Source organism: Perca fluviatilis, chromosome 3 (assembly GCF_010015445.1).
Source record: "Perca fluviatilis chromosome 3, GENO_Pfluv_1.0, whole genome shotgun sequence".
Taxonomy (NCBI): domain Eukaryota; kingdom Metazoa; phylum Chordata; class Actinopteri; order Perciformes; family Percidae; genus Perca; species Perca fluviatilis.
In genome coordinates this window covers 31561182-31588282 of record NC_053114.1, presented here as the reverse complement: position 1 = coordinate 31588282, position 27101 = coordinate 31561182, and the positions used below count along the sequence as shown (strand labels likewise).

At 40.7% G+C, this 27101-nt stretch overlaps 1 protein-coding gene across 4 annotated transcripts in view; it reads left to right on the top strand.

The window, feature by feature from the left end:
* ush2a (Usher syndrome 2A (autosomal recessive, mild)) overlaps nt 1–27101 on the top strand; it is a 233519-nt gene that overhangs the window by 6933 nt on the left and 199485 nt on the right. For all 4 annotated transcript variants that reach the window (XM_039794826.1, XM_039794827.1, XM_039794825.1 and 1 more), the window contains exons 5-10: nt 3421–3589; nt 19595–19730; nt 22395–22458; nt 23708–23809; nt 24074–24263; nt 26839–27053. In XM_039794826.1, the coding sequence (XP_039650760.1) occupies nt 3421–3589; nt 19595–19730; nt 22395–22458; nt 23708–23809; nt 24074–24263; nt 26839–27053 (876 nt within the window). The remainder of the gene's footprint in view (nt 1–3420; nt 3590–19594; nt 19731–22394; nt 22459–23707; nt 23810–24073; nt 24264–26838; nt 27054–27101) is intronic.

Sequence of the window (27101 nt, the reverse complement as noted above, 5' to 3'; positions counted from 1 at the left end):
CGATTGTTTTGTTACTTAATGATGACTCTAAATTACACCTGCTTGGGAGACAGAGGAAAGTTTGGCTAGCTGGCTCAACCGCAACCAAGAAAATGATAGCTCAGCGCTGGCTGACTCGCTTTGTGTAAAACAGTGGTTGGCGTATTTTCTAGACATAGTTATGCTTGAGCTCTCTACAGCAAGGATTAACAAAGCCAAATCATCGACTATAGGCCGATGGAAAAACGCAGCAGCACAAGTATCAGTCCTAATGACCTCAGCATCACAGGCAGGAAGTAGAGGAGAGTGACTAGGCAAGGTGTGATCTCTGTTTTTGTTTGTTTGTTTTTTCCTCAGGACAGCAGAGGGTGGGAGAGGGTTTTTGTTCTTGTTCAATTATATTTGTATGTTCTAAATATAAAAAAACAATTAAAAAAATGTATCTGAAAAAAAAAAAAAAAGGAATCACGAAGGGAATTGATAAAGAATCGGACCGACAAGCCGTATTGAAATGGCATTGGTATCAATAAAATCTTATCAACAACATGCTTCATCCAATGATAACACATATGCAGTAGAACTCCTCCTGAAACCTGTAACAGACTTTGATATGTAAAATCAGTGTAATTAATGTAGCTGTTTTTAACTGCCCTTTTCAAATAACTTTTGTTGTAAAATTAATTGTAAAATTCTTTACTAGACTTCACTAGTCGTTTTAAATCAAAATTCAGAAATGGTTGACTCCATATGGACAGTAGTAGCAAGAAAGGGGGAAAATAATTTCCTCTTTGTGGATTAAACAAACATTATAAGTAAGCTTATGGGTTTGTTGGGCTTTCATGAGATAAAGTCTGTCAACATTCACATATTGCACAATTTGCTGCAAAAATAAACGTGACTGATAACTTTGCAGTGGGGACAGGTTTGAACAAAGACCTAGAGCAACACTAGACAGGTTTCATGTGTGTTCTGGTAACTCACTTGCTGTTCAGTTTAAATGTTGCTGTCAGTTAAATTTAACTCTGAGAAGGAGAATCAGACAGAGATCAAATCACTTCTTTAAATGTCATGATGTGATTTTGTTAGTGAAGTCTGGGGATTCATATGACAGACAAGTCTTGTTGTCTTGGTTTTCCGAACATGACACCTGTATGGCTGAATGCATCTGAATGGAAGTAATATCTCTCCCCTCTTACTCTCTCCCTCTCCTTCTCTTTCTGTTGCTGTCGTTGGCCATCAGTCTTTTGTTGTAGAGACGATCATGGCTGCCATCAAAGAAGCCAGATGAAAGGAGGTCTCTATCCTCACCTCTGTCCATCTCTCCTCACCCCTCTCTCTTTGTCTCTCCCTCTCTCTGTGATTTCACATCCCTCTCCGCATCTGAACAATGAACAGAGCCAGCCACCTGTTACTAAACCATTGCTTCACTTCCAGACACTGAGTTCTGTTTATATTGTTTGAGGATTCTCATATTTAATAGATATTTTATTTTTAGTTTGGTTGCATGCACTGGACTTTTCCTACATGGACAACATGGGGTAAAAGTGAATGTACATTAGAGGATGGATACCCGACCCGACGGGCTGGGCCGGGTTCGGACAGATATTTAGAAATGATCAGCGTGCTGTGTGTAGTGGCGCTTGACTCCATGGCTTTTAGAGTCCACTCTTCCTTCTTACTTCCTTCTGAGTTAAGTTATAACAACGTATCACTGCCAGATATTCAAATGCTGCTGAAATAATTGTGTTGTTATTTAGAAATGATGTTTGGGTCGGCCTCGGTCACATCAGCGTGATAAGGCATTGAACATTTTAATTTTAAAAAAGCGTATTATGTACGTGTGCTTGTTTCCCCTTGTGCGCTGATGCGCTCATCTGTTGACATTTCCGAATGCCTTCCTACAGTTGCTTAATAAAAGTGGGCTTTCCGCACAAACAAACATATGTGTCATTAGAAAAAAAACTTGATTTTAACTGTGTCGGGCTCGGGTCGGGCTTGGACATAAAAATCTTAATGCCTGCTCGGGCTCGGGCCGAGTTCGGTTACTGCTCTGTCGGACGCGGGCCGGGCTTGGACAGAAAAATGCGGCCCGATCTGCACTTTAATGTACATGTCATAATTGTCACAGATGATGGAAAGCCTTATTTGTTATTGTGCTTTTTTTTGAAAAACAAAAACCTTGAAGTTTTGACAGCTTGTCTGGTCTTTTCCCCACCCATCACATAACCTTGCCCTAGCAACGTATTGAATAATTTATAGCTGAAACAGATAAGCCAACAGAAAATTAAACAACAACAATTTGTCGATTAATCGCTGAATTACACATTTGATTTTTTAGCAAAGCTGCCAAAAGTTTACTGGCTCTGGATCTTTTAAAATATGTGTATTTGCTGGTTTTCTATGATAGAAAACTAAATAGATTAGACAAAACAAGCACTTTTAATTTGTTAACTTGGGCTCTGTGCCCTCTGTGGCTCTGTGACGGGCATTTTTCCCTATTTTCTGACATTTTATAGACCAAATAAGTAATACATCATAAACAAAATGCAGCTTAATTAATAATAACAATTAGGGCTCCACGATATGAGGAAAATATCTAATTACTATTATTTTGACTGATATTGCAATATGATTCATGATATTAGAGATGATAATTTTTTTGTATCATTATGCTAATTTTCATTGAAAAATATAAAAACAATTTGTAGGCTGGGACATCTCTGCAGCACCACAATACTTAATTCAGAATGGTTTGACACATATTTTGCCTTTGACAAATATTGCGCCCCCCTGCGACTTGAATATTGCACTAGTATTATTTTGCGATTTTGATCAAATTGTGATTAATTGTGCAGCCCTAATAACAATATTCCTTAGTTCAATCTGGATTCTTACATAACAAAAGTTAAAACACTTTTGACACAAGAAGCATTTTCAGTCCAGTATAGTTATTTAGTTGTTGTAAGTAACCAACTAGTCTTAACTTTCTTCTTGCACCTATCTCTGTCCGTCTTTCTATCTCTTTGTCTCTCCCCACAGGCACACTCACACACTCACATGCATGTGCAGACATACATACATATGGTCTCTTTCTCATGCATACATCTATCTGTGATTTATAGGATATGTGGCTCTGGGTTCATAAAAGTCATGATTTCCCATAAAATGTCTGTGATGGTGGTTAATATGACACAGGGAGGGTGTCTGTGTCTGCACCCAGTGTAGCAGCTCAAACCTTGCAGTCATGTAAAATATTGATATTCAATGTGTAAATGTCAGAATGAGAGACTGTGTGTAGTGGCGCTTGACTCCATGGCTTTTAGAGTCCACTCTTCCTTCTTACTTCCTTCTGAGTTAAGTTATAACAACGTATCACTGCCAGATATTCAAATGCTGCTGAAATAATTGTGTTGCGTCTATGTGTGTTTTTGTTTCCCTCAGGATGCTGCTGGAGAAGAGCTCAGGGGAGAGGTTGTTCTTTTCTGTGACAGTTTCCGAGGAGGCAGTCACCCTGCGGTGTGGTCAGGCCAGCAGTCAGAATCCTCTGACTGTCAGCTTCAGAACAGAGGGGAGGCTTACACTGGAGAGGTGGACACACATTGTTTTGCAGGTAACAAATCTCAAGGGTTTGGGGACCACGATGGTGGCATGAGAGACAGCTGCCCTGTTGAACGTGCCCGAGTCGGTCAAAATGAGAGGCACATGTTTATGAGCATGAATGTTTATGTGCATCCATAGGTGAGTTTGTGTGCATGAAATTCAATCCATCTACCTTAGAAGCATCATCAGGTTTGCATTTAACTGTTGTCATAAGGGTTGTGAAAGTGGAATGGTCTCTTTTTCACAAACTTTGATCACAAACATACTGTCTCTATTTCTTCCTCTGTACTTCTCTTTCATTCTCTGTCCATCTTTTTCTCTTTCCCTCTATGAGCTTGTGCTAATTATACCGGCAAACATCTGCTTTGGCACAGATGCCGGGGCTGGGGGCACACACATTACATCAGACACACATACACAGACAGGCAATGCTTCACACTTTCAATACAACATTTCAAAAACGTCTATGACCTGTATGGAAAACTAACTTCAAAACCCCTGAACTCTTTGGATTAATCTATTTAGGGGAGTATAATAATACAATACTTGTTTACATATTAGATTATTTTACAGATACATTTTGCATATGTTAATGTTATTATGGAGAACCTTGTTGCATGTTTGAAAGAGTGCTAAATACAAAGAAGAAAATGGGTAAAAGGAAAAAATACAAAACACTATCATCACAGAACTATAAGAAATTGCTGATCTGTGGAAAATTTAAATGTCTTGATTTTCATTACATTCACTACTTAAGTACTGTAATATAACAATGTCTACATCTATTTTCTCCCTGTGTTTTTTCTTTCATTTCTCAAGAACCAATTGACTTAAGTGGTACATCAACTAGAAATTATAGAAGGTATCAGAAGTTAGAAATGCAAGGCTGTCATGGACAAAAAAGGCTTTCATAAGCTCTGATCATGCTGAAATGGCAGCTTGTGAGTCTCGATGTGTGTGTGTGTGTGTGTGTGTGTGTGTGTGTGTGTGTGTGTGTGTGTGTGTGTGTGTGTGTGTGTGTGTGTGTGTGGTGTTGTGTGTGTGTGTGTGTGTGTGTGTGTGTGTGTGTGTGTGTGTGTGTGTGTGTGTGTTTTTTCTTGGTCTGTTAAAGAGTATCCTTTACAGATTACGCCACTGGACAGTCTTTCTCTTTCAGCATCTCCTGAATAACACAAGGGCTACTTGGGGGGAAAAAGTAACTTAAGTTGTTTGTTTGTCTACTTTTTATCTGTATAATCATTTGGGCCTAGCTTTTTATTTGACCTAGCATGAATTTCAATAGGCATTATTGCGTTTTTCCATTACACATTTTGTTAACCTCTTTCTTTGTCCTTCTCTGGTACTTTGATTGATAATACAATTATATAACCATAATGACATTTTATATCATGCATTCTCAAATAAAATCCATGTCTTTAATAATTCAAAAAACAATTAAACAGAAGAAAGGACTTATCTGATCAATTTGATCATACAAAACATAAAAATAGATAACCTTTTTTAATAATCTTGGTATCATAAAGGTATTCTAAGTCATAGTTTAAATTAAGTTTCCAGTGATTACTTTTAAAAAAGGAGACTGGAGATGCCAAATTCAGGTAGATTAAGGAATGTACTGTAAATCAACTGCTGTTTGATTTAAAGTGTGATTCAAGGCTAGAGGGGTAAACCAGGAATGAGGAAGTTATATATGTTGACCAGTACTTTCAATTATTGTGCCCAGCCAAATCTATCTTATTTAATCTAACTTGACAGTTTAGTTTACTGGCTGGATGGCAGACTGGTGTTGATGCCTGGTATAGTAATTTGGCAGTCCAGTGTGTTGTTGGCTAAATGTAGTGTTGCTTATGTCTCAATTGCAAGCAAGCGTGTGTGTGTACAGTATGCCCTGTAGGGATCAGGTTTTTATATATGTTTATGAACAGTATCTGTGTGTTGTACATGTTCATGAAAGCATATAGAAGGGTAAGACTTGCAGGTATATTGCTAAAAGTATGTTGTGTTGGTATGGCTTGGAGGTGGAAATTTTGTGTGTGCGCATTCTTGTGAGTCAGTCGGGCTTTCGTTTGATGGCATGGTGATGTGATCTGTTTAGACCATTCAGAAAAATAACGTAATCATCCTTGACACTCAAACACCATTTGCGTACTCCCATTCTTGTGCATGCACACACACTTATCTACTCGCTCACTCACTCATACACACAGATACACACTCACAGTTCAGCAGTAATTTGTAGCAGACTTGTCAGCCACAATACAGATATTACCCTATGAAGGAGCTGGGTAATTTAGAAACCTTTTCACACACACACACACACACACACACACACACACACACACACACACACACACACACACACACACACACACACACACACACACACACACACACACACACACACAACAACACACACACACCCATACCAGTCATCTGTCGGTTTGAAAAGATCAAAACACCAAAAAAGACAGTCAAAAGGAATACGGGATTTCCAAGTGCCAGGAGCAATTCAAACACACTGACACACACGCGCACATGTACACACACGGTGCCAGGAGCAAGGTGCTTTAGGGATGCTGGTGCTCCCTAGGTAGTTGTCTTATCTGATTATGGTAACGATGTTGAGAATAGTGGAGGAAAAGGTAGCCTGGGGGAGGGAGGGACTGAGAGAGGAGAGGAGATGGGGAAAGTGAGAGAGGTGGCTCAGTGTTGTTAAGTGATGCGAAGTCAGTTTACTGTGGGACACTGTCCTGTACATTTCTGCAGAATGGATTACCTATTCGGTAGCTCTCATTGTACATAGAAAATAACTTTTACTACTGCTGTGGATGAAGGAGTTATGTGTACAACTAATATTGCAGTGGCTGCTGATCAGTGTGTAATAAACATGACTTGTTCTTTCTGTGGGTGTTTTTTTCATCTAAAGTGCCTCACAGTACTTTGATTGCGTGAGGACATTGGACATTGACTTCTTGGATAATGAGCTGCACATAGTCTGTGTGTCCTATCCAGAGCCTCATCACAATAAGATTAGAGGGTAGGTGGACTTTTTTACAACACACCCACATCAGGAACGCCACACCCAGCGTAGCGGTGCGAGCCAGGGTAAATGGAAATGATCAGCTGTTATCGCCAATCACCACCATGAAACTAGAGGCTCTTGTTATAGTCATGTTTACTGGATTACCTTTTATGTGACCAATCCAATGGAAATGCTATACTGTTGAGAGGAGCAGGCTTACTTTGGAAGAATGTTTCATTGGTTTCCATGACCACCTGTTTTGGCTCTAAATCCTTTTACAATCAACCATGAGGATATTTCCTTTTTGTGTATACCCGTTTTACTGTCTTGCATTTTGTGCTGTTGTATTGTAATAGGGAAAGGGGACAAAACAGAAAATAATACAAAACGCTGAGAGTTGGAAATAACCTGTAGATCAGGGGGTTTGGGGAAATCTAGAAAAAGGTTTCAGTGTAAAGAGAAACAGAAAGGTGAAGAGAAAGAAGTGTTAAAAAGAGATGGCAAAAGATGGAAAGAGAAAGGAAGGGAGTTTGTGATTTAAATAGCTTTGGAGTACTATCTTTTGGAGTACCAGTGATTGACTGTGTGCCTGGAGGACCCCCAGAGGGGTCCGTCTGTTAGTGCCTGAGCAAATCAGCATTATCGGATGAGGCAGTGGCAGGGACAACCAGTCACACCGGTCCCATCACGACCCAACACAGCAGCATGAATGTTTAACACTTGTGCTTCCGCACACGTACACACACTCTTTTTCTTTCTCTTACCGTTAAACACTTGAACGCTAGTGATGTACGTACTGCTTCCACATACACACAGCACCACACGCACAAACCGCTGGTTGCTTCTTTCAGAGGGCTCTTACCCGTTGCTTAAGACAGAGGAGCGAGAGGAGAAACAGAATTGTTAAGAAAGGACCAAAAAAGAGGGTATGTGGGTCAGTGTCTGAGTGTCATAGTGAGTTGAGGTCAAGTCAAGAATACAAAGACACACACACATCCATCTATATATTTATTAAAGGGAGTTGTTCCTATCTAATCTACAATTTGTTCTCTAGACCCTGACAGCTCATCTGCTTCACTACTCTGCTCTCAGACAGTTTGGCTGCTGAAACTTCTACTGAATGCCATAATAAGTGTAATGAATGTTTTCATGCACAATTACACTGGAAGACTCTGGCCTGTTGGTATCTTTGTATAAGGACTGGTCTGGCCTTGGCAGAAGGCAACTAATTTGCACCCAGTGATCTCATACCACCACAGTCTTTCCATCTATTTCTTTTTTTCTTGTATAGATGCATGTGCACGTCTCATTGCCCTAGTCTATCCGAGATTGGTTTTGTCTTTCTTTCTCCTCCTTCTTCCTTCCTCTTCTGTCCTTGGTCTTTCTCTCCTGCTCTGCTTACTCTGTCATTACCATTCTCTTCTTCCTCCTCTGCCTTCCTCACTTCTCCTCACCTCTTCTTCTGTGTTTGCTGTTGGTGTAAACTGGTCAACGTGTGTTATCTGACCCAGCTCATCTACCTTAAAGGGGTGATAGAATGCATAACCGATTTTACCTTGTCATAGTTGAAAAATGACAGTTTGGTGGGTAAATAGGAACCTCAAAATCCCATTGACACCTCTTTCCTCTGCAAATCTCACAATTTGAAACTGCTGCTGAAAACGGGCGAATCTGAACAAAGCTAAAAGTTGACGTCAACTTCTCAATTCCTCCTCATTTGGTTCTACCTTCTATCTTTGTAAAGCCCCAAAATTTACATAGGCCACTAACTGATCTGAGGTCAGTTAGTCTTCTAAATCTAGGTCGTGCAGATCTCTGCAATTCCATTACAAAATTCACTTCTGAGACTTTTTTTATGCGAGAAATCAACTATGTAAAGCTCAAATATGGGCCGTTTTATGAAAATGTATGCCTAATTGCAAATTTGGTAAGACAGTGTCGGACTTGACGAGCTCCACAATCTGCCGGGACAGGCGGCGGCTGCTGGTCGGGTTTGCTGCCTTCCCTGTCGGCCTCTCCCCCTTAACAGAACCGCTGAGCTGGAGCTCTGTCAGGATCTCACACACGAGCTGCGCAGTGTACTTTAGAAAAGAAGAAAGTTTGGAGGTTTTGCAAGGATATTGAAAATGAACCACGTAAATGCAGTGTTCCAGACTGTACAACGGAATAGCCTACTGGCCCAGAGAAAAGGGACGAGTATATCAGACGAGAGGGAGTTGTGGATCTAACGCAGCGCTGCAGAGGCACTGGCAGAGGACAGGCTTGCAGGGGTTCACTCTCCTCTCCCCGCGCTTACTAGCTACAAGGTGAGTTGTGATTCTTTGGTGGAGGTTTTTTATGTCGCAAGAGTAACGTTAGAACAACACTAGTTATAATGAAAGTGTTGAAACTTTTTTATTTTGTCTCGGCTGTTTAAGCCACTGCGGCTCGCGCCTGGGCATGTCTGGGCATGTAACAGACAGTGTGTCTGTGTTTGTGCGTGTGCGCTGTGCAGCGGTGTGTGTGTGTGTGTGTGTGTGTGTGTTTGTGTGAGTGCGCTGTGCGCAGGGCGCAGTGTGTGTGTTTGTGTGTGTGAACTGTGCGCAGGGCAGCTGTGTGTGTGTGTGTGTGTGTGTGTGTGTGTGTGTGTGTGTGTGTGTGTGTGTGTGTGTGTGTGTGTGTGTGTGTGTGTGTGTGTGTCTGAAATATGAGACCTGTTGTCTCGTCTCCAATGTACTGCGTATGTGGTTCCTCAACCAGTCAGCGCGCAGCTCATCTAAATATTAATGAGTATACCATATTTGGAAGAAAAGCTGTTGTTCCAAATAGGGCCATTACACAGGGATGCATAACGGCCAAAATAGCACCTGGGCCATTTTCAGCCCAACCAATGGTAAATACCCTATTAGGAGACCTTAAGGAACAGTGTGAAATACCCTATATAATCATTCTATCACCCCTTTAATCCTGACCTAGGTTTAACATGGGTTTCACGCTGCTTGGGAACACAAGTTACCAGTTCCTCTAGTTAAGCCTGTAGTAACTATAAACATATATAGGCAAGTACTTTCCCTCTCAGCCAAATATTACTTAAAATTAGTTTTGTAGGTGGCCGGGTTTGCTCATTTGGTAGAGCAGGCGCACATATATAGAGGTTTACTCTTGACGCAGCGGCCACGGTTTCGACTCCAACCTGAGGCTCTTTGCTGCATGTCATTCCCCCCTCTCTCTCCCCTTTCATGTCTGCATCTGTCCTGGGAAAATAAAGGCCTAAAAATGCCCCAAAAGAATAAAAAAAAAAAAATCTTTTTGTAGAAATAAAAGCTGGGGACCAAGGTCTTGTGTTGAAGACCATACATTTGCCAGGGACCAATAGTCTTCTATGGGTGGCCAGATGTGTGCCTTGAGTGTCCCATATCATGCATAGGTATTGTTTGAGTGGCAGAAATAGAAGTACTCTTTCTTGCCATACCTCCTCTCTCTTTGACTTATTCATGGCTGAATAGCAACTCCTGATTTGGTGCTGGAGCAGGTTTAATCTCCAGTAGTGTTAAAACATACATGCTTTACCTCAATATATCCTCTTCTTTCAATATTTGAACCTTCCAAGTAGTGGTGAGGGTGCTGCTGCTGTGGCAGACTGTTCAATGAATGTAAGCAACTACAGTATAAGCAATGTGTAAGATAATAAAGTTACATTGAAATGTAATATGAAGAGAAGAAAATAATATCAAGACATCAAGACATGCAAATGACTGATGACATATGCAGTGGCAGAAGTTGAGCTTAATAGAAAGTATTTGCATGTGTGCACTGTTTGCACACATGCTAATTTCTATAAACAGATATCTGCATATGAATGCAGAATCTGTAGGACAAGATTGAGGTATCGGAAGCATTATGGTTTTTGTTTGTAGTATTGACCAATTACGTTTGAGCGGGCTTTGGTTGCATGCAGGTACATAGTGTGTGTGGAGACAATAGTGTGCGTGGTGGAACACATTGGCCAAAATTCATTCTGGGAAATGATTGGCTGTTGTCTGACAACAATTTAGCTTTTTTTTAAATTTATTTATTATTTAATTTTTATTCATTTATCTGCATTCATATGCAGATATCTGTTTGTAGAGATTAGCTGAAATGTGGTCTGGACCGGAAACGCCTTCAAAAAGTATTGACTCAGACTGTAAACAATGACCGGCGCATGGAAGAGGAAATCTTGGCCCGGATATCCGTTATCCGTTGATGGCTACACTGGAACCCCAGAAATATTGGCCATTGCCCCCTGAGGCTAAATTGCTGTCAGATCATTAGCTGATTGTTTCCAAGATTGTACACATGCAGACTTAATAAACACCGTCTCATATACTTACTACTACTCACTATACTATACTGTTCTCTCTGTCCCACCTGCAGTGACCAAGACAGATTGTGAGACAGACTGAAAGTTAATTTGTGTTTATGCATGTGCATGCCTTATGTGTTCGTGCATGGAGGTACTTTTTGTGTGTGTGTGTGTGTGTGTGTGTGTGTGTGTGTGTGTGTGTGTGTGTGTGTGTGTGTGTGTGTGTGTGTGTGTGTGTGTGTGTGTGTGTGTTTGTGTGTGTGTGTGTGTGTGTGTGTGTGTGTGTGTGTGTGTGTGTGTGTGTGTGTGTGTGTGTGTGAAGGTGAGGCAAGGTTGTTATGTAGGGGTGAAGTGGACACTCCTATGGTAGCCCTCTGCCTGCTGGCACAGGAGGCGAAAGGGCACGAGACTGGCATCAATTACATAGTGAGTGAGAGGGAGAGAAAGGTATGTGTGTATGCGTGGTGGGGTTCGAGGTTTTCTGTCTTAAATTCATTTATTTCTTTATTTAACATCAGTGTTTCATGCCTGCGTGCAGTCTGGTCCAGCTTAATAGTGAGAGCAAGGCACTAACACGGCCAGGTTAGGGGTTTCTTTCCCACTGGAGCTGTGAGATATGAGTGCTAAAAATGTATGCGTCAAGGGTGCTGCAAGGTGCTTTGGGTAAAAGGATCCACCAATGAGCATATGTTATGTTAACTTGCCCTTTCTAGAAATATCCACTCTAAAGTAGAAGTTCCATAGAATAGGTTAGTATAGTAACCCTATTAAGACCAAAAGAAACTTAAAAAAAGGCCGAGAATATTATAAAAAGATGTGGATAGTGGATATGACGCTAATGTTCCTGACTGGTCTCTGACTGGTCTGCATCTAAGCCTTGTTACTTAGTGTTATTTCTCTCCTCTTGCAGTGTGATACTGTATGTGCTCCTCCTTCCTTGTATGCTGTCGTGGATGTCTCTGTTTTGTTAAATGGGACCCCTCTTTGCTTTCTGCTCAGAAAGAAAAAGTCTTAGAGACTTATGGTCTTTATTAAAAGGTTGGTGTGTCACCTTATAAATGTCCCCTCTCTCTCCTTTTTCTCGCTTTATATTTTGGCCCTGCTTTTTTTATTGAAGATGGTTTTGTCTCTTTTTTTTTTTTTTTTTTTTTTTCTCTCTCTCTCTCTTTCTCTGCCTCATCTATCTCTCATTCTCTCCACCTTCTTTGTCCTTCCCTCTTTCCCTCACATTCTCCTTACACACACTCCCTCTCTCACCCTCTCCATCTCCCTGGGGACAATTTTCTTTTCTTAAATAAACTGTCAAGGCTAGTGTTAAAATATGGGCCTTACATGGGGTGAGCGCGACAAGGCAAAGGCATGGGGCCCTGGGCTGGTATAAAACATGGATAATATGCTGTGAGAGGTAATTGTATCTTTTAGCGCTGAGATGAGTAGAACAAATGTCTCTCCAATCCATCCTCTCTCTTTCTCTCTCTTCATTTCCTTTCCTCCCCTCCTCCTCTTCCTATCTCTTTCTTTACACACTGCAGCCATGCTAATATGATAGAAAGAATATTGGCTGTACATCAGAGCTGCTAACAGTTCTTAGTGGGTAAGGGCAAGTATACAGGGGGGAGAGAGGAGTAAAAAGGGAGGGAGAGGCTTGGAGGGTGAATAACAAGGAGAGAGATAACAGAAGAACGAGAGAGTTAGAGAAAGAGACAGGGAAAGGTGATAATATGCCTGGAGATGCAAAAGTGGAGAGCTGGGGATGCATAAAGTCACATTACACTTTTTGATTTCACTCACTTTGGTTTGCATTTGGAGGACGGGAATATCCAGCAAGCTGTTTCCCAAAATCATCTGAAGGTTAAGATGATTTTAGTCGGATTGGAAATCTGTCAAACTGAGATCATTTTAATCTTAAAATGATTTTGGAAAAGTGGGCCTGGCTCTGTGTTGGAGTTCAAACTTCATGAACATTTTATACAAACACACTTGATACAGTTGTATAATGTAGTTAGTAATTAGTTACATGCTAAAACAGCTGTGCAGTTTAATAATTAGGTTTTGATGTGTGCAGAATGATGTCATCGCCTGGAATACCCACATGTGTTGCAGAAGTGATTTAAATTGCACCGATAGTAATGTAAAAAGAATACTGCATTAGACAACCATAATAGGAATGTGCAAGAATCATTTAGCACAATGTTTTTCCTCCTTCTCTTCACCTTTGTTTTGTTTTTTTAAGATTATTCTTTGGGCATTTTCAGCCTTTATTTTGATAGGACAGCAGAAGACATGAAAGGGGAGAGAGAGAGAGAGAGTGAGAGGGGAGGGAATGACATTCAGCAAAGTGCTGCAGGTCAGAGTCAAACCCGGGCCCGCTGCGTCGAGGAGTAAACCTCTATATATGGGCGTCCACTCTACCAACTGAGCTATCCGGGCGCCCCTCTTCACCTTTGTTGACCTGGCCCAGCTTCTCTTCCTCTCCCTGTTCCAACTTTACTTCTTATCTTCATTCCCCCCCCCCCTCCTCTATTCCTTTTACACAATGCTATTATTACAATTCTTTAGTTCCATATAACCCCATTGTCTCTTCTAGAATTTTGACAGGACCCAGATATTATTTGTCAGTGTCAACAAGTCAGTCTTATTTAAGTAACACTGACTTGTTATTTTAAAAAGACACCTTTTGTGACGAGTAAACATTCATTGACCATGGATTGTACTCCATTTATCCTCTTACATTTGTCTTTCTTTCACTTCTCTCTCTTTCTTTATCCAGTGCTTAATTTCCTTTTCAGTCTTTATCCAATGTTGTCTTGCTTTTTTTTTTTTTGACAGTTGATAGTTGGGATTGACAGGAAATGGAGGGAGAGAGAGGGAACTGGGATCAAACTGGGGACTAGGGCTGTCCCAAATGTTTATTTTTTAAACGATTAATCTAGCGATTATTTTTTTGATTAGTCGACTATTCTAACGATTAATTTTTCAATTAGCGATTAATTTTTCAATTAGCGATTCATTTTTCAATTAGCAATTATTTTTGATTATTTTCCCATTGCTCAATTAACAATTTACACAAAACAAATTTCAATAAGGTTCAACTCTCTATTTATTAAAATAGTTTAACACTGCACTGTTCAAGTAAAATGAATTTGTAGTGCAACCTGAAGCCAGATGTAGGCTATCAAACCAACCACAAATAAAGTCACTTTCAGGAGGAATACAAAAATAAAAACTTAAAGTAAACAGAGCAAGTGCAAAAAGAGTAGCCTGTATTTGCTTTTTTTAACAGTAGGTAAAATAATGAATAAGCTCTTGTTTAACATCCAAGCTCTTCTCCCTTTAATTTAACTTTAATTATTTGTATCTAAAGGCTGGTTAAGCACTGTAGGGAGGAGAAGTTGGACAGTCCTCGTCTTATCCACCACTCTTTCGCCTTTAGCCTACTACTGCAACTGACCTGAAGACCGAAGTTTTCGAGGCGGGGACGGCACCAGGCGGGAGGGCATGAGACAAGAGTGCATGACACAGGAGGCTCCAGGCTTTGTGACACCTTTTGGTCTGTTTGAGTATAATGTAATGAGTTTTGTTCTTCACAATGCACCTGCCACCTTTCAACGTCTTATGAACCTGGTGTTGGCAGGTCTTGATGGTTGTGCGGTCTACCTAGATGATGTTGTTGTGTTTAGTGACACAAGTCTGACAGTAGTTGTACCACTGACAGACTTGTTGAAGGCTCGGAGTAAGTTTGTGTGGTCTGCCAAATGTCAGCTGGCATTTGAAAGCGTAAATGCCCTGTTGTGTGCTGCGCTGGTTCTTGCTGCGCCACGCCTTAACCAGCCTTTTAAATTACAAATTGACACTAGTCATGTTGGAGCAGGTGCAGTGTTGTTGCTGAGTGGGAGGGGGTCAATAGGTCAGTTTGTTACTTCTCGATGAAGTTCATCTCGCATTAACTTAATTACTTGACGATTGAGAAGGAAGCGCTAGCCTTGATCTGGCTCTCCAGCACTTTGAGGTCTATGTCAGTTCTGGCATTAGCCCAGTTGTGGTTTACACCGACCACAACTTTGTTCCTTCAGTCTCACTGTTTGGACATAAGGCATATTAAGGGCAGGGATAATATTATTGCAGATGCCCACGTCACGTGCCCCGGTTGGTTGGTTGGTTGTGGTTTGGTTGTTGAACTGTGTAAGTGCAGCGTGATTGTTGTTTGTGTGCTTGGTGGTGGTTATTACTTTCAGTGTTTTGTGATTCACTTTGTGGCCCACGACTTATGGGGGGAAAGTGATGCCCTTCGGTGTCATTTGAGTGTTTTTGCCATCTACATTGAGGTGTGTTTTAACTTGTGCCTCCTGTTTGCAGGTTACTCAGCTCACCTGGGTCTGGTGTGCTGAGGCCTCTTAAGCTGCAGTATGCTCTGTCTCTCCCCCCTCCCTGCTGTCTCCACAGGCACACCAAGGTTTGGCTTGGTTAGGTTATGTTATCCTAGGTTTGCCTTTTGCTGAGTTTACACTTTACAACCCTACACCACTGCTTCCACTGACTTCTACATCTTATTCTGTATATTGTTAATTTGGTCTAATTTGGTTCAGTTTGGTTTAATAAAGTATTGTCTAAACATTCAACATGGTGTTGTCTCCCTCTTTGTTATGACCACCTGAGCCAGGTCATGTTGTTCAACAGATGTTGAAATAAAATCTGCCTATTACCAGTAAGCAAAACTCAGTGTGGTTAAATGGACTCAGTGTGAATGTATTTCGGGTTGGAGCTGTTGATTCTTGTTCTTATTCTCTCACTTTTGTTTTCTTTGTGTGCTTTTGTCTGTTTTTGGTTTTATGTAAACTTCAAAAGAAAAAGAGTGAACTGCCAATATAAAAGTTATATGTAAATGGTTTAAATATGTTCTATTGTGTCAATAACAATATAATTGTTAGAGCAGAGGAGCTGATCAGAAGAAGGTGAACTGGGTGGATGACAAAATATGGGCGACTATGTGTGAACTGGTGTTTTCACACACACACACACACACACACACACACACACACACACACACACACACACACACACACACACACACACACACACACACATACACAAATATACTGTAGAACATTAAGCTCCTGCATTGAGCCTTGCACTGCTTTAGCACTTAAATTACTAATCGGACAGCAGTAAAATATGTATCTAGAATTGGCTCCACATATAAATAAAATATGATTTTAAAGTCTAACACTGTCTGACTCTGCAACATGTGTGATGTTTGGACACCTTGCTGTTTAGAATAATGAGAATTAGTCTTAGAATAAAGTGAAGTTAACTGTTCACACAATACAGTAACGTGAGCTATTTAAATTAGCTGGATACATTGTTAAATGTAATTTGATCTTACCAGTTCTCCCCCGAAAGAACCAAGCAGGACTCCCTTGTTGCATAATCCAAATTTTCTACAAAACTTTTTCAGCATGTAGCTTGCTAACTAAATGTTTGTTTGTTGTTTCCTGCTAGAAATGTACTTCAGTTGAGCCAGACTAACCTTTTACCAGTGCCAAAAAGAAAAAGGTTCGTTTAAGCAGAGCTTAGTATACTATACAAGATTTCAACTGCCAGTTTTCTTTTTTACTTTTACAGAGCAATACGTTTTTAATCTGCAAGATACAGACCGCTGTTTTTGTTCCATGGTGGTTAAAAAAGTAAAAGTTTTATATTATACTGTTATATTTTTGATTAAATATTTTTGTATGAACGGAACAGAAAACTTGGGCTATTTTATACATATTTTCTCAACCACCTTTTAGTTTAGTGGCCCACAGCTACAAAGTGAGCTTAGAAGAAACACTGCTGTCCACACTGTGTACTGAGCCATGGCTTGGCAGGAGTGTGAAAATCGAGAAGAGCTTTAGTCAAAATGCCAGTCTACAGATCACTAAAAGCTTTCCACTCAGGGTTTCCCTGAGCTTTTAGAGAGGCTTAGGTGGTAACATTGCCAATGGGGTGGGTTGTGCACAGGGAAACGGTGCTTGAAACTCCCTAAGAGCACAGAAACCTTTTTGAAAGAAATTGTTTAATAAGGAAAGGATAATAATAAAACTTTCTTGAGTAAGGTAAAACGGTGTTAGTAGTCCCTAGGTGATGATACAGTACATGGACAATTATACAGCCATTCGTTTGGTCACAGAATGTCATAAAAAGTCACAAAATAACAGCGGCTAATATATTAAATAATTTTAAAGAGTTAATGTAAAAATGTGGTAGGTGCCTGTTGTTGGTTTCAAAATGAATTGTGGCTTTGCAGGAATGTTGCAGGACAAAACAGCATGCAACCAGAACAGGTACTAATGGAGCAATGAATGGTGGCAGGGACCATGGGGGGTGCAGGGGTTAGATTCAATATCCAGGCTGGCCCAGGATTGAACCCTGCTGAACCCATCTCTCCTTCCATTTGCAGCTTCAATCTTAATGTGATATATATATATATATATATATATATATATATATATATATCTGGATTTATATAGCGCCTTTCTACCTGATCAGACAAAGTGCTTTACAATTTGCCATTCACACACATTCATAAACTGATAGTGGCTGAGCTGCCATGCAAGGCGCTGGCCTGCCATCGGGAGCAGCTTGGGGTTCAGTGTCTCTATTGTAGCTTGGTATGTATCTGACAATGCATACAGTGATGGTACCTTAAAGTGCTTATGTTAAAAGCCCTCACAAAATGCATATCCTCTGCACAAAGGGAAGCAGATAGGTATAGTTTAAAATAGTAATTTCCTTTTCTCTGGACTTAGTGGACACAGTCCAAATGAGACTAGTTATTAACACTAAAGAGTTCTCTAACTCCTTTTGCCTTTTTCCCCCTCCGTTTTCAAAGAACTCTGAAGTTACAGTGGCTGAAAGAGACAAAGGGAGGTAGAGGAAAGGAGGTAAAAATACAGATGGATGGGAAAAGGGGGAAAACAGAGGTAAAAGTGTTTGTGAAAGCTAACAAAGGGGAGTTGGCTGGGTTTCAAAAGGGCGCGTGGCGGCTAAGGATGAAGCGCTTCAGGATTCATTTACATCAGGCCTGACAACTGCCTCACATCTCCCCAAGAGCCACACAGCTCCGGCTTAGAGATTCCTAAAGAGGGCCCTTCTTCTAGCTCCCTCTCTTACACCCGCTCTCTGACTTTTCTTTTTCTTCCTCCTTTCTCTTTTTTTCCTCTTTCCTTTTTTTTCTCTCGTATTCTCTCCTGCTCTCATGCGCTTGGTAGTCTTCAATCAGCCATCATGAAAGTGTCTGTCTGGGCGTCTTAACTATCCTCTGAGAGGCAGACACTTGTCTGGGCCTGCCTTCATCCCCTAAAGGCGTTTTTTTTGACTTGGACTTATTTCCCTCCTCACACCTTTTCAACTTCCCTAAAGAGCTGACAACAAGTGAGAGCGACAGGGCAAGATAAACATGAGGGAAAGAGACAGGAAGGGAGATGAGAGGGGGAAGTCGTCGCCTGAGAGGGAAGAAGTAAAGATTGTTATGAAAAATAGGGAGAGAGCAGGAGTAAATGAAAACGAGGTACGAGAACTCAAAAACAGAAAAAAAAGGGAAGGAATCAAATGACCTCGTGAGGAGGAGGAGAAAGGACAAAGCAAGGAGGACCAGAGCCGAAGAGAGACGAAATGAAGAAGGAAAGGGCCACTCTAGTAAGACAGGGAGAGTCACGTTTATCAGTGGTGCAACAGTGCATTTCCCAAACACAGGATTTAGAGATGGGGTAAAGGGAGAGAGTAGGACAGGGCACATTCAACTTTTTTTTGGGGGGGTGAGCCCCTCTCTTTCTTTTTGCCTGGGTTTGATGTGAAAGCGAGCTGCTCCTGCTTTGACGATGCTTTCTGCCGTGCAGTTTTTAATATTCATGCAGCAGATCTGGAAAAGGAGTGGAGAGGAGATTTTTGGTCAAACAGAAAGCTAATTTGTGGCTGAGGCAGTTTAGCCTGAGGCTCTTTCTGCTACTGGGGAAATGAGCTGGAAGATTAGCTGTATGTATAATTCACACACACACATGGTCACAATCACACACATGCATAGATATGCAAAAACACACCAATGGTGCGTGCATACACTTTTGTAGATAGATGCACATATGCACACACACAGCAGCTGCCACTCTCTCTGAGACATTGTGTGTTACAGCAGTAACCTGCTGCTAGGCCTTTACTGCTGCATCTGCCCCTCAGGCCGCTCCCTTACATGTACGTAGGTTTCACTGTGGCGCTCAGAGACTGGTAATGGTATCCAATGATGCTTATATAAATGCTGATATATTAATTGATCATCTTTGTACTTTCTCCCTCCCAAAACCTGGTGTACAGTTTACATAGATGCTATTAGACAAAATCAACAAAGTTTTTTAAAGAAAAAACTAATCACACTCTGTGACTGCTTGGGCCTTTCTCATCCTTATCAAATGTTCATGCTGCTCTGAAAAATGAAACAAACTGATGTATTGTTTATTGTGGTTCATTTTGATTGGTTGACATAGTGTAGCATTCACAGTTTGATGACACTTTTTGATTTGTTCCCACAGAAAATGTAGACTGTTCAATGCATTAAGCTGAAAATACAAATTAAATAGTTGAAGATAGAGTTGAAGCTGGTCAGCACAGACTTAGGTCTCACTGTGCCTGTTTTTCAGGTCCATGACAGGCGTGTGAGTCTATTTCTGGATGGGCTTGAGGAGGATGGGACACCATTTGACACACAACCTCTGACCGCCAGGCTATCTGATATCAGCGAGGATGGTGCCATGTGGGTGGGACTCAGCTCCAACGGTAAAGATGTTTTATATATTTTGACATGTGACAAGTTACATTGTTTTAAATCCAGATGATGATACATGCTCAGATTCCTTAAATATATTTTAAATGGAGGTCAGTTCCAGTTACTGCCAGCCAAGGAATCATCGAAAATCAGTTATTAATTTTTTTAAATGTTTAAAATTGCAGCAGAAAACTCAAATACATGGGAGGACATTTGTTTTTCAGACTTGAAATCTTAAGAGGGACCACTGTCTTTTTACCACTTAGTTTATCTTTTCTCTATATCTAAATATGGTGTCAAATGACTACTCCACCTTTATTCTCCTCCCAGCCTTTATCCCCCTTCAACTACACATATTTGATTGATTGGTGGTGCTTGGGAGCCATCTCAGTCAATAGGAGAGAAATTGAGAGAAAATGATATCCGTTCATCTTCAGAGTGATAAACGAGTGTTTTTCTTCTCGTTTATCAGGCATTGATCCCTAGTTCACAGCAGGTAGTATCTGATCAGCTGAAGTTCACATCAGTGATTGTGATCAATGCAAGTGATTGGCTCAAGGGAGAGAGAAGGAGTTTGTGTGTGTGTGTGTGTGTGTGTGTGTGTGTGTGTGTGGGAGTGAGTGAGTTAGTGAGTGAGTGTGTGGTTGAACCTGGGGGCTGTGTCTGGAATTCTGATCGGTCAATTGATTATGCGATTGCTGATCAGATGTTTAACAACTATGTCTGTTTTTGCCCTGCTAACTGAAAACACTGTTTCTGAGTACAGTACAGCGAGAAGTTGTCAAGAGCAGAGCTTTAAATGTCAACCACATTTTTAAAGTGGTCCGTCAGGATAGCATGATTGGTTGTATCAAAAGTGGTAATAACAGAACAATAGTAACTTCTGAGAGGATCTATTTTGTGCAGTGGTGTGGTTGAGATGTTTCAAATCATGCTTGAGTTCAGATGGTTACAAATCAGTTCAGGATCAGCTCTAATTATTGCAGGGAGTGAAACAAGAAGAAAAACAAAGAGTTGTGGGCAATAGGATACATACCTGTTGTTGTCAACTCTTGTTGTATGGAAAGGTACCTGGGCCGTGTGCAGCATGAAATTAATAAAAGGCCTTTAAACAACGGGTATATTTTGTTGCATTGTAAACAGATACACTTCAGTGTTGTCTTTGTAATGTAAAACTCTTTGAATAGAAGCTCTATATAAATGCAGTCCATTTACTATTTCTGATAAACTAGCAGTTTGCTGTTGCTGTTACCTCCAGTAAACATGGGTTTCACCAGCAAAGGACAGAGAGAAATAAACTAGACAAAAAAATATACATAACTCCTAGTTTCTTGTATTAACTGTCATCAGTTCTAACAACACAAAAACACAGAAGAGGAAACTGAGAGCGACGGATGGCAGAAACTGAAACACAGAGAGAGAAGACAGAGACCTACAAAGAGAAGAGAGAATTAAGGCTTATACCTTGCATCATCCCAGTAACAATAGGGAGAGTGCTTTTCAGAGGAAGGCATAATCCCATTTCCACACGCTAAAGAAATCCGGAGCCAAAGCCTAAGGCTGCACAACCACACACTGTTCGAACACACTTACATCCCATAACACTCTCTCACTCTCTCTCTGTTTTACACACACATACACCCCTCCAACACGCGCACGCACGCACACACACACACACACACACACACACACACACACACACACACACACACACACACACACACACACACACACACACACACACACACACACTTTGTTTCTCTAAAGTAAGGATGTTTTTTTGGAATACACACAGTAAAGCCTCCAACACACACACCTTCACAGACATGGCAGGGGTTCTGTCGATGCTCAGAGACGTTATCCGTCTTCTAAGAGTTGTTGTCAAACTAGACAGAAGTTTGTTGGACACTAAAAGACTCCAGCTCTCTTTGGATCAGCATCATTGTCTGTGTGGGTCTCTTATGTTCTGTCCAACATTGTCACGTATGTAGGGTTGTGTGTGGAGATGAGTTGGGGGCTTGCCTGTGTTCATTTATGTGTTTGATGGTGTTTCTTGTGTGCAGTCCAGTATCCTCAAGTGTGTTTGGACTTTGTGTACATATGTTTGAGATTTTCCAGTTTATGTTTGCTTGGGTTTAGGAAAATGTTATTTTGGACTCTGAAAACTTGCTATCCATTTTCTTCTTCAATCTGTTATCAATTATCAATTCTGACATGTATAGACCAAATGATTAAATAATGAATAAACAGTGTATTTGGCAGGTTACTTAATAATGAAAATAATAGTTATTTGCAGCTAACTCCACCTGAATATCTACTTTTACAGTCAAAAAATGGGTTTTAAAATGTCTATCTAAAAAATAGGGTTTTAGAAATACTTGGTTATGCTCAGACAGACCTGTTTTGGCCCTGCCCTCAAACCAAGATAATGAATTTGTCCTTATAATCCCTTCTGCTCTCTACTGGAGGCAAATGTAGACTGTGGCCGATCCTGTTTGGCTTTGTATCATGAACTTGGCCATTATAAGTAGCTGTGGGCAGCCTCACTTAGCTGCTATCAAGAAACTGATAAGATAATCTACTAAACACTGTGAAATCCTCTCACTCACTGCTTTCAGTACAGACCCATTAACACCTTCTCTATGTTCTTTTCTCCTCTCTTTTCATCTCTCCAGGGTCTAATCAGTTCATTGGGCGAATGCAAGACTTTAGATTTTATCCTGCCACTCTGACCAACAGGTGAGTTGGATAGAGAGACAGGTAATGAGCAGCTATGGGGAGAGAAAGAGGGAGCAATAAAAGAAAGACCAAAGGAAATGAGTATTATAAAAGGAAAGGTTAGAAGTGAAGGAAGGGAACCATGATTGACACAGGAAAAGGAAGTGAAGTGGTAGCTATAGATAGGTTGAATAAAGGGAAGAAGGGATAAAAATGAGGAGAAAAATAGACAGAGATACTTTATAGATTAAAGCAACAAGGGAAGAGGAGCCGTATGGAGAGATAAAGGGAAAGATGGTTAGACGAAAGAAGGAGAAGGCTAATCGTTGCATCTTGAGATCCATACTGCTTCCAGAGGATTTTCCTGAGAATTCAATACGAGGCAATTAGTGTTTTGCTTACCAGTGATGTACTCCACACAGTGAGGACTTGGAGCTTACAAGTTTCTCTCATCAAGATTGGGGTAAGACAAAATGAAAGATTGAGTTTTTGAATTATGCCTTTGATTTTCCACTTTGCACTAAATGTTAAGTCAAAGGCCCGTCAACAGGTGCCTTAAGGCTTTAGTGCGTACCTTTTTTATATTAATGAACATCCGTTACGTTCAAGCCATTGCCAAATGAGTTGATACAAAGTTAGTTAAGACTATCAACTCCACAAAATTCTCTCTGTATTTCTTAGTATGGCTATGTTTAGAAAATGGTGTCGTCCGGCGACTTTCGCGCGCAGAAAAATCGAGCGAAGATAATTACCTCTTCTGAAGGGTCCACCATGTTTTTTTTAATCCTACATGTCCTCTTTGGTTACAAGCAACTGTGTGAATGAGGGGTGGGAGGGCGATCACGGAAGGCTTGTATAATGTGGATGCGCTGACAGTTTTGTTGTCATTACTTAGAATTCCTCATGGCGGCGACAGAAACTACGCACTATAGCTTTAAGATTGTATCTCAAAATATAAGTAATGACAAAGCCTTGTTTGGTCACTGTCATTTTTGTTCATCCTCATAATCACTGGACAGTTTATTTAGAGTTCTTACCCCACATTTTGGGAATCCTTGTGTTTTTTTTCCAAATTTTTTTCTTTTATCTTTCTATATAAAACACAGCCGTGTGTAAAATACATTTTTTATAAAAAAAAAAACTGCCAATGTTTAACTTTACTATAGAAAACTGGTCCCTTTCTCATCCCAGTTTAATATGCATAGGATTATATTTTGCTTCAGTGTTGTATTATAGTTCGATATTAGTCTGCTGTTTCTTTTTTTCACAGGGAAATAGTGGAGGTGTACTCAGGGGTCCTGCCCCAGCTCCATGCCCAATCAGAGTGTCGCTGTCCTCCCAGTCATCCCAGAGTTCACCCTTTAGTTGTGAGGTACAGTATCACAACTTCTTTTATATATATATATATATATATATATATATATATATATATATATATACTATATATAACTGTGTGTTTAAACATTTCAGTAGTTTAAATATTTATGTATGTGGATGAGCCTGCCTTTTGTTATTTCTCAATGTCTCACCCTTTAGTGTTACTGTTTAGAAATTGTAAAAGAAAAAAAAGACAGTCCCCTGTTGAACACCAATATACAGTTAAGATACCTTAAACTTAAACTTTCACTGTTGACAGATACTGCATTCCCAATGGTGTTGAGGACACAACCAATGACAGAGTCTTAAGACTCAACCTTAATGCCCATCCACTCAGTTATATCAATGATCAGGACATGGGCACCACATGGCTTTCTAAGATCATGACTACAGAGGAAATGGATGAAGGAGTCACTATTACTGTGGATTTGGCGAATGGACAATACCAGGTAACGCATCTAATAATGCACACACGCAACCAAGCACATACACGCATATTATTCCTCTATAATGGAAGAGAGACGGATAGATGTCCAACAGTAACAACAACTACATTCACTGGTCTTTAAGTTCATTTTGAAAGACCATTTTCAAGACTGTGCCAACAAAAATATCTAAGATTCTTCTGTATCTACCATCTGTTTGTATTAGGTTGAGATGTGGTGACTAAATTGACTGAGTTAATTAAATGTATCATTAAAGGTACAATATGTAATACTGACAGTGTTTAAAATAGTTACTGCAGTACAAATTCAAAATACTGGAGAGAGTGGTCTTGCCCGCCCCCTCCTCCCCAGACTCGAAGTTCACAGAGGTTGCCAGGCTGAGACCGCAGCATCCACAACAATGTTGCTAAACGCTTGTCTCACATAGCCAGACATTACTTCACAGCACAGCGGAGTAGCTAACGTTAGATGCTGGCTATATTGACCGCCATAAAAGCCTGTGCTCATGCGTAGCTCTGTACCCAACTGACAGACACACTTCCTAGGCTTTGCATTACAGTAGGAACCGCTAAAAACACAACAACCTCACTGTGCTCTCCATCCGACGGACAGACACACTTCCTCGGCTTAGAATTACTGCAACAATTGCTAAACACACTGCAAACTCACGGTCCTCTCTTCCCGATTTACAGCCGCCCTCTCTTGGCTTTAGATATATCACCGTTGTCGGCTACGGCCGCTGAGCCGGCTACGGCCGCTGAGCTGGCTACATTTTGTAAACAGCCGTGGTCCGCTTGCCTGCTCCTCTGGTAACGTTATTTACCTGGGGTTTGTTACGTCTCTGGTCACGCAACTGTTAGGTCGGGTAGAATCTATCTCCGGTGATCCTATTCGTTTGTTTGCTGCTTTCATGGCTGTACTAACGTTACAGCTGTAGCTTGCTGGGTTTACGTTTTTACAGGTAACGTTACATCTGGCAACCCGGCCTTGCTGTCAAACTGGGCAGCGGAAATTTCAAAAGGAGAAAATGCTGGCATTAGCATTGTTGTCAGAAAAGATAGTATTTCAACTTAGCATGTTTCCTTAATATCTGATGATGCATTGGGGTCATTTTTGGATTTATTACAGTAAATATATTACATATTGGACCTTTAAATCAATCCACCATTCACTTATCCTCTGTGGATGTGGATATTGTTATCCTGAAACTGCCATCAGCTGGTAGAGTGAGCTAGTAAAGATACCTGTCAGGCTTTGGGTTTGATCCTTGCAATAGACAATGTGTATTCTGTTGACATATGTTTGAACAACTTTGGACACTTACAATACTTTCACACACCAACTCTGTGTGTTATGCAGGAAGATGAATCCACATTTGACACCATGACCCCTTCAGACTGCTTGTATAGCTAATCCCTAGTTATCGCCATTCTATTAAACAGAAGAATTTTCAGTCATTTTATATACTGTATGATAGGCTTGGGTGGTATCTGTTTTTTCATATCTTCATACCTTGACATTAACTGCTCATTCATTGTTAGCTACTTTGGTTTGAACAGTCAAAAATGAATTCTGTCAGAGTGTAAAGTGGAAATGCTACATTACAAACACTGTACAGTATCTATCTGCTTACACCTATATGTGCAGTGGACAGTAGCTTCATCCTCTTCCTAAGCACTGCAGTGAGAGACAGACAGGGGGGGCAGAGGGAGAGAGAGATATTGGGTTGTTGACACTCGAGCAGTCAAAGGACTCGTCCCTCTTCTCTCTGAAGTGTGTATGTGAGTGTGGGCAGGATTTTGGGAGCTGTCCTGACGTGGTAGCTCAACTCAAGTCCCCAGATAAAAGACACTTTCTGAAGTTCGGATTGTGTGTGTGTGTGTGTGTGTTTGGGTGTGGGGTGGGTCTGCGCAGTGGTGGTGGCTTAATGCGCTCCCTGCTGTGTAACCCAGTGTCCCAGCCTATACTGTAGTGGGACAGATAACACTTGACACACATACCCACACCTACACACAGTGACACACATGGCTTATGTGTTATAGGAAACTGTGTGTGTGTGTGTGTGTGTGTGTGTGTGTGTGTGTGTGTGTGTGTGTGTGTGTGTGTGTGTGTGTGTGTGTGTGTGTGTGTGTGTGTGTGCGCGCATGTGTTGAATATGTGTGATGGCTGTCTGTTTTCAACTAAAACCATTAATTATCATTTTAGGTCGTCCATACAAAAACACAAGTAATGACTTATGAGCAAAATTAAAATTTTACCATTTCAACAAGACTAACACTGCACAAGATCTGTCATTAAAATGGGATAAATTGTATCAATACCATACCATTACAAATTATTAACATATCTTAATATAATGGCCTTAATATAATGTGATGCAAAACAATAAAAGCTATTACTATGACCTCGAAAATTAGAGGTGAATAAATATGCCTCATACAGTGTAAACAAAAACTGAACACCACCATGGTAGGATGTACTGCATGTCTGTTGTTTTGGATTGCTGTGTATTGTACAGGTGTACCTGTATTGCAAATGTGGTTCTATTCATGCTAACTTGTACCCCTCTCTCCTCCAGATATTCTACGTTATAGTACAATTTGGGGGGCTCTTGCCTGAGTCAGTTCTGATCCAAAGACGGATGCTTTACCTCACAGAACTTGAGAGTGGCACCACCACAGAACAGCCCTGGTTGGACTGGCAATATATGGCCAGAAACTGCTCTGTGTTTCAAATGCAGAACAACGGGCCTTTACTGAGACCAGATTCAGTCAACTGTCTGCAGCTGCCCAGGTAGGTACCATGTGTTAACGGGTGATGTGGAAAATAGTCAATATTATT